This window comes from Vidua chalybeata, chromosome 8 (genome assembly GCF_026979565.1).
Source record: "Vidua chalybeata isolate OUT-0048 chromosome 8, bVidCha1 merged haplotype, whole genome shotgun sequence".
Taxonomy (NCBI): Eukaryota; Metazoa; Chordata; class Aves; order Passeriformes; family Viduidae; genus Vidua; species Vidua chalybeata.
In genome coordinates this window covers 15859523-15868091 of record NC_071537.1, presented here as the reverse complement: position 1 = coordinate 15868091, position 8569 = coordinate 15859523, and the positions used below count along the sequence as shown (strand labels likewise).

Below are 8569 nucleotides of genomic sequence, written 5' to 3'. Positions count from 1 at the left end.
TTGTCACGTCAAACCAGGGGCCGGTGCCCGCGTCCCCGGGGCCGCCCGGCCCTGCCGCGGCCCCGGCCGGAGCAGCTCGGGGACGGCCAGAGCCTGTGCACGGCGTGCACGGGCAGGGGGCACAGGACCGCCCGATCACTTCGTCTTTTTGGGCCCCGTGCACGAGCGCGGTTTTCGGGTAAACCAAAGTTATAGCCACTTATTCAGAAAACCCAGCTGATGTTTCTGAAAGAATTAACTCACTTAGAAGCAATAGCTTATCTGCTCTAAGGGCCATCTTCCCTTGCCAGTTGCAATATGTTGCTATCACTTGTTCCTATCTAAAAGCATTTCTTTGCACCAAAAGCTTCTGTGACACTTGGCCGGGTGTAAATCCATGGTCCCTGGGTGCTCACTGTGGCACCTGGAGGGGCTGAATACCCACGCAGGTGCCCACCCAGGACGCCCGCTGCTGGGAGCAATTCTCATATCCCGGTTCTGTGCTCCTTCCCCGAGTCGCCGTAGTCATTTCGGAGCAAAGCCGATGAATAACCACTGTTGACTCAGGTGGGTCAGCGTCTGCCCCGGCTGGGGTCGATGCCCGGCCCCGAGCAAACCCTGCTGGCCCCGCTCCTCCTCCAGCCCGCACACCTCTCCGGCTCCCAAGGTCAGGGCGACTCGGGGGTAAATACCCACGCTTCCAGCCTGGGCTTGCCAGCCAGGTTTTCCTCCTCCTGCCACAGAGCCCGTTCCCGTGTGGGCACAGGCACGGGCAAAACCGAAACGGGGGGTGGGAGGTTGAAACACAGAAAAAAAATATAGCAGAGAGCCCACACGAGACTCCTGCAACCAAGGGTGCCCAGAAAGGTGCGGGGGTGGCTGATGGCTGGCACAGTACGGAGGGAAAAGCTGCTTACAACACACCTGGCAGAGCAGAGGTTTGGGTTTTCCCCTGCCAGTAACTGGACGGCCAGAGTGGCGAGTGTTGCAGAGTTTAGGTTTATTTCACAGATATGTCCATCAAAAATTAAATACCAAGTTTTGCCTTTTTTTTAAACACTGAACAAATATGTACAAAATATGAACAATGTGAGGTATAAAACCACAAGACTTTTAAAGAAAACTAGTATGTACAGAAGCAGATATGCGTACGATAGGCATTATCTTCCCACGGCTGCGTGCCTCACTTATGCCCTGCAGCTGATGCCAGTTTCTGTCCTGCAGCAGGGCCCTATCACTCCCTGCATTTTCTTCTCAAATATGAAATCCATAAAAAACAGTGCTAGAGATTATTAAAGGAGAAAAAAAATTTTTTCTGCAAATAAAACCATCCAAATTGTGAGGCAAAAATCTCAAAAATCTGAGAAGGCACATTTCATCTCACACAAGAAGAAAAAGGAATCTGTCTGACAACTCTACCTGACGAACAGAAAGATGTCTCAGTAGAGAGCACATAAAAGCGTGTGAGTATAAGGCACTTCTCGGGATGGTCAAATCCCTCCCTATTTCACAGAACATGATTCTCTGCTTACAAAGGGCGTTTAAATTTATCTATTTGAAGTACATTTGTTTGCACATATAAAGGGCTTAGTTCTGCAATCCATACTCACTTCCACACTAGATAGAGTTTTGCCTGATCACTGACAGCAGCTGATTCAGACCCTCTCCCACCACCATGAGTAAGGACCCGGTGCAGGATTATATTCCAGTTAGAACAGTGATTGTTGTACAAACATATCTTACAAAAAATTAAATACAAACCACGGTCCTTTAACCAAATTAGACATGCCAAAACTGAACTGTTTGCAGAAAATACATCTTTCTTTCTTTGCTTGTTATAAAATTAGTCTATTTGGTGATGCTTTTTTCTTTCAATGCAACGGTGAAAGTTTTCTCCTGGAGCACAATATTCTTTCAAACCAGCCCTTGGTAAAGTGCAAGCCGAGTTAGGTCCGCTCTCTGCATGGGACTGTTAGTGGGCAGCAGTGTAATAGCCTTTATCGCCTTCAATGTCCACTTCTTGGTCAGAGTCATCAGAGACATCTGACTCCAGGTCCTCCTGTGAGGCTGGTGAGGGGGTGTACTGTGAGCCATCCAGAGAGACCTCCTTACCCTTCTGCTCAGGGCTCTGGCAGCTCTCCGGCCTTTGGTCACTGTGACTGTCAGCACCTTCTACTTCTTCTTTTTTGGTGGCCTGGGGGTTCTCCTGCAATGAAAGAATCCTGCTTGGTACAGAACTACAGGCCACAGAGACAGAAGGCCTGGGAATTCCAGCTGTGCTGTGTGGGAAAACCACCTTGCAGAAAAAGGCAGGTGTCCTGCTACCTCCCTGGGCCTCCTGCCTATAAAGCTGCCCAAGTGGGATAGGGCCGGGCGAGGGCTCTGATCCCACTCCCTCACAGCCACAGGGGCTGCTGCCGTGAATAAGGCTCCTTAGTGATGGTTATCGCAGCCACTTCAAAAGAGTCAGGAGCTGCTGGAGCCCAGGAACCTCTGAACTTTTGTCTTTAGCAAAGCAAATGTTTATTATGAGTCTACAAACACCGACACACAGCTTCCTCCTGCCCTGATCTTTCTTTAATTACACCCGACAGCAAGAGGAGGGAGGTTGAATCCATCAGTGGTCCAAAAGCAAATGAAAAAAAATTACTAATTAAGCTACAACTCAACTTTAAAACACTCACCACTAAAACCAAACTAAAACCCTGTTTGTGAAGGCAAGAGTAGCCCTGTGTTGGCACCTGTCTGGAGAGCCCAGTCCCCTAAGGGGGCATGAAATGCTACGTGAAAGAAAAAGCAGGCAGAGACATGTACCCATGATATAACCGTGCGGGCTTGGAGAAATGGATGTGACTGAATGAAAAGGAGGAAATGACTTAAAATGGCCGAGATCCCAAGCGAGCTCTCCGGACACTGTGGCATGGGCTGGGCCCTAGGTGGCCACTTGCCAGAATAATAGGACTTTATTAAAAAATCAACTGAAGATTGAGTTAAACTCAGGCAAAGGTCATAGAAAAGATTTATCTAGATCATGGTACTGTGATTAGTTTTCTTTTCTTTTTACTTTTATATTCAAGGCGAATTTGCCAGTAAAACATGTGCATCCATGTCACACTTAACTGAAGTCAGACTCAGGCCAAAATGTTGGAATTTTTCAAACATATTTGAACCAAGGGACCTCACTTTTGCTGAGTCCCTATGTGCCATAAAACCCCCTAAATAATTATCTGCTTGAGCAGCATGATTTCTAAGGGAAGGGAAACTGCTTTAACTTCTTACACTCCTACGCTGTAACTGCTTGTGAAAGGAGGTTAAAAACTACTCAATTTTCCATGTGGCTCCTCAAAACAAACAAGGTATTTGTACCTGCTTTCTCTCAATGTTAGCAAAATACATCGACTTGTTGTTTATTAAGAGAGGGCATTTTAAAACACCAGTTAATATTCTCAAAAAAACCTGCCTAAGTAATTTACTGACAATTACTTATCTTCTCCACGTTAATTGGCTAAACAACATATGGGTTTACAAAACAATTACCGTGGAGTTTTAATAGGTGGTGTGTGAAACTCGGGCATAATTGATATAGGAACTGCATTAGAAGCTTTTAACGTTAGTGCTGCCTGAACGAGCCCTCATGGATTCCAGCATGACTATTTGTCTTTTTAATCAAGGTGAAGAGGTTAAACAGCCTTTCAGATGACTTCTGCATACAACCTGGAATAGGCGAGCACGGCGTAAGATAAGACAATTAAAATACTTATTTCTATAGAAACAGAAACATCTACGTACCTGCTTTAGACGCCTCCATTTGGCTCTGCGATTCTGAAACCAGGTTTTGACCTGAGCAACGACAATGAGAAAAGGTGCGCGGTAGTCTTGGAGCTAGTTAGTGCCCGGAGCCTTACCCAAGCCACAAGCAAAAAGCAAGAACCTGCCAAAAACCCCTTCCCCACCAACCCCGAGCCGGCCAGGTGCCCGAGAGCGATGCACCGGCAGCAGCTGCTGCACGGCGGGGCCTGGAGCGAACGGGAAGGGGGTGCGGTTGCCCGGGGCGGGGGCACGGCCTCACCTGCCTCTCGCTGAGCTGCAGCATCTTGGCCAGGCGCTTCCTCTCCGGCGGGGAGAGGTATTTCTGAGTCTCGAACTTCTTCTCCAACTCGATGGTCTGGTCGTTGGAGAAGCGGACCTGCCCCCCCTTCCTCTTGTGCAGCGGCCGCTGGATGAAGGGGCTCCACAGCAGCGGCTTCCCTACAAACAGAGGCACAGCGCCGAGGGTCACTGGCCGGCCGCGGACACGCGTGACTGGGGGGGGGGGCCGCCCGGGTCCAATAGCGTACCGGGTCCAGGGCTCGCTAATTTCCTTCGCCTGATTTTATTTCTCTCTGTTCCTACTTTGATCTTTCCCCTCTCTGATTTTTTCCCCTCCGCCAAACGGAGAGACCAGTTAAAGTCACTTTACGGGCTTTGGCAACATTTCCGTCAATGTGTTTCCTGTTGGTCTATCTCGCAAAGAAAGAGACCAAAAAAAAAAAAAAAAAAAAAAAAAAGACCTTTGCTTCCTTCTGCTCTTTCACTGCGATGCCCTAAAGAAACCGTCTCCCTTTCTCTGAGCCAGTGCCCGGGTCCCTGCGGACAGCGGGGACATCGCGGGGCTGGGCAGGGGTGATGCGCCAACAGGAGGGCACTGGGCTTCTAGGAAGAAGAGCCCGCATGTCCGCCACCCTCGGCTGGGGGTTTGCCCGCCAGAGGCCGCGGGGTGCCCGCCAGGCTCACCCGGGGCCGGATGAGGGCGAGGCGGTGCAGGCAGTGACACGCCGGGGAACCGGCCCCGCTGCGGAGCCGCGGCCGCGTCCCGGGGCAGGAGGCTCCGGCCAGTGCTACTGAGTCACGCTGTTTGTCTTTCTGCCTGCACCCTTTGCAATTTGCTGCATTGTTTTTCGAGATTTTGCTTGCGTCAGGCTTTAGTAATTCTGGTGCAAAACATACTCAAAAAATAGGAAGCAACTGGTTATTTTAGCTGTCATAAAGTCACATCCCACACAGAGGAAATGAACAATATCAGAAAAACGGATCCCGGCTATCAGAAGTCGAGTGTTTCCTGAATTTGTCTGTATTGAGGATGTCGATAAAGTAATCAGCAATGTGCACGACTCCCGGGGAAGAGCCTGCTTCAGGCGGCCAGGAAAACACTTAACAGCTTCTGAAACCAGATTTACTCCTATCGAGAGCTCAAGGTTTCCTGTATGAACGGAAAGGGTCAGCCTCTTTCACTGCACAAATGTGGTGAGTCAGGTCCAGTTTTGCAATCACTAAGAACAAGTGCTGCAGCCCGGGCACGGGGCTCAGCCCCCGCAGAGGGGTCGCTTCCCCCGGCCAAAGGCGCGAAGTAGTCGCCGGGGCTCCCGACCCGGCCCGGCCCGGCCCGAGCCGACCCGCAGAGGAACCTCGGGGGCCCCAGCGAGTGGAGCCGGCCTCCTGACTGTTTTTCAAGTCATCCGCAGGAAAGACTGAGATCTGCCATGCGATCTCCAAGCACAATTAAAACTCCCCACCAAAACCACACGCGACATTAATAAGGACACTCTCAGAGTCACTTGGTTTGAAGGAAAACAAATCTGAGTCACCGCGGCCGCGCACTGTGGTCTCGCTGTCAGACCCGGAGCACGGCACGTCTCTAATTTACTGTAAATCAGACGGGGACCGGAGAGAGCCGGGGGAATACAGAGAACCGGCAGGGTGGGCGGGAAAGGGGACCGCTTTCGGGCACTTCCCATTTATCCCTGCCCCGACAGCGGGATGGGGACGGGACGAGAGCTGCGCCGCAGCCGGGGAGGGCGGAGGGGGGGCACATGGCTTACCCAGGGGGTCCTGCCGGATCAGGGCGTGCGCGTAGTCGCCGACGGCGCGGGGGAAGGAGTAGAGGGGCCCGGCGTAGGCGCCGGTGCCATAGGTGGCGGCGAGGTGGTGGGAGAAGGCCGGATGGACGGGGGTCGGCTCGTAGATGGGGGTCCGGTACGGGGACACCAGGCTGGTGAAGGAGGAGTTGGGCGACGGCAGCGTCGGCGGCGGCGGGGCGGGCAGGGAGTGGGGGGCCGGGGCGGCGGCGGGGCCGCGGCCCAGGATGTCCTCGATGTAGAAGGGCGTGGGGTGCGCGGGCTGGAGCAGCGGCGTGGGCGCGTACAGCGGGACGCCGACGCCCAGGGCCGCCGGCGCCGCGCCCGGCGGCTGGTACTGCATGGCGCGGTCGCCGCCCGCGCACCCCCGCGCCCCCGGCCGCCCCTGCGGAAAGCCGGCCCCGACCGCGGCAGCTGGGTGCTGGCACCGCCGCCGCGGGTTTCTCTGGGCTCGGGTTACCCTTCGATAGGTTTCTATTGGCGCGGGGCGGAGCCCGCGTGGTCTCTGTCCCCTTCCTGCCACGGCGCCGTCTGGCCAATGAGCCCGGACAGGGAAGGGGGAAACCACCCCCCGCCGGCAAACACTCTCCCGCCTCCTCGAGCGAACTCCCCGCGGCGCCAATCAACCACCGCCGCAGCCCGGAGGAACCCGCGGCAGCGGGGCGCGATCTGTCACCCGCCAGGCCCCGACGGCACAGGGGCCCCGGCGCTTCCCGCAGCGGTTCCCGCTCTCTGCTGGCACACGGCACAGCGTCAGCCGGGGCTCGGGCTTCCCCGTGGGGGTGCGCGCTGACCCCTGCAGCGTGGCCCTGGCGCGGACCGAGGGAGGAGGCAAGAAGCGGACGGCCACCCCCCACCCGGTCCGGGGACCTCTCTCTTGGAAAAGTCCGCGCGGGCGCTCCGCCTGACTGCATGGACCGGGAACGAGTTGGGGGAGTGCGTGGGCGGTGGGGCCGCACCGGCTCCTGCCCCGTGCTCAGGACAGAGCCGAGAGCACGGCGTGGCGAAGCAGGAAGTGGCGCCGCGCTGCTCGCGTCCCGCCTGGCACCGACGGCCAGCACCGGGCGGCAGACTGGGGGGCGATGTGGCGGCCGAGGGCCGCGCGGGACTGGGGACCCAGTGCCCGACAGCCCGGGCTGGGAAAGCGGCATGACGGCCCGAGCAGCGCCACCTGGGCTCCATCGATTAGATTTTTAAGATCCCTCCGGGTGATGCCCCCTGCCCCGCAGCCCCCAGCGGGAGACACGCGCTCTGTCCGGGCGTCGCCGACTCCGCTCCGCAGGGCCGCCCCTCGCCAGCACCGCTGTCGGCCAGACTTGGGCGAGGAGTGGTGGGAGGTGTGAGGAAGGGGCAGAGACCCCCGCTCTGCCCGCAGCCCTCAGGCACCCGGGGCCTCGCCCCGGCGGCAGCGGCTGGTGCCGCCTCTCCTCCCTTTCCGTGCGAGCGGAGGCGACAGGTGCACCCTGCGTGTCCGCGGACCCCGCCGTGTCCCGTCTCCCGCACACGCCCCCGTGCTGACAGCGAGCACGGAAAGCTGTTAAGGAATAGCAGGTGCTGGTATAACTCTGCTTAAAAAAAAAAAAAAAGAGAGAAAAAAAGAGAAAGGTCTCCAGTTCAAACCCACGAAGATCTTAATAACTAAGAGGCTCAGAGCGAGACGAAAGGGTGTTGGTGAAATGAAAAACAAAACAAAAAAAAAATCTATTTTAATAATACAGAGAGGTTGGGTTTTCTTTTTCTTCACATTGTTAACAAATGCCAAAACTCACCTTTAAAGCGTGGTCTTGTGTCTTGTAAATATCAGGTACACGTAAAGCGAGCTGACAGTTTTGATTATTTTTTCTCTGTGTTCAGTCTCCCAGGCATTGCTCTTTCCAAGGGGTTTAGTTAATGTTTTCATCTGGAAGTGTTGGATTTGCAGCTTGATTTACTTAATAAATGTACAGTAAACCGATGACCTGTTGCCCTCTGGAATAACGACGTGCATGATATGAGGCAGCAGAATGGAGGGCCCCCACAATATTTTACAAGCTGTCGATTCAAAATCTTGAGAACAAGTTTATGCAAAAAGAAAAAAAAATTGCTGTATTATTGGAAAACAAATAAATAGAGGAAGAGATTATTCTTTTCTGACTTTTATACAAGCAATAGGCCTTGTTAAAAGGAAGTTTTAATGACACCGTTATTACATTCCACTACCACTGCATAATCCCTAACAAGAAAAATGAAGCACTTAATTTTGCAGTTCTACAGAACCGCCCCTTTCAAATTCAATTGTTAGACCTCAGCCTTCCTCTTTCCACGGGTTGGAGACTATTAAATCCGCATTCATGAAATGTCACATTTATTGAACTACATAATTTTTTAATATCACTAGTGCAGGTTTTATAGTTGATTTTATTGTTTTTATGGCCATTCGGGGCTCTAAACCCGGATTTTTTCAATGTTGTCCTTATAATTTTTTTCACACAGTCAGAACTAATAAAATAGAACAGTTGTGACTTTTTAATGCAAGGGGTCTCGGAGTTTCAATATTTTCACTCTGCTGGATACTAAAACCAATAAAAATACATGAGATTTTAATTATTTTCTGGATTAAATAAAACCTTTTCCTTTTCGCTTGGAACATATATTTTGTTTGTAGTTTCTGTCGTGAGGGAGACAATGCAACATCAGACAAAATACTTTATTACCAA

The 8569-nt window shown here is 53.0% G+C and overlaps 1 protein-coding gene across 1 annotated transcript; it reads right to left on the bottom strand.

The window, feature by feature from the left end:
• Positions 1–959: 959 nt before the first annotated feature.
• HHEX (hematopoietically expressed homeobox) lies at positions 960–6235 on the bottom strand. The gene is made up of 4 exons (XM_053948957.1): positions 5838–6235; positions 4049–4227; positions 3769–3819; positions 960–2185 (listed from the first exon to the last, which is right to left on the bottom strand). Exons 1-4 carry the CDS (start codon positions 6214–6216, stop codon positions 1952–1954), a joined length of 843 nt encoding a protein of 280 aa, XP_053804932.1. The 5' UTR covers positions 6217–6235; the 3' UTR covers positions 960–1951.
• Between the last annotated feature and the right edge of the window lie 2334 nt (positions 6236–8569).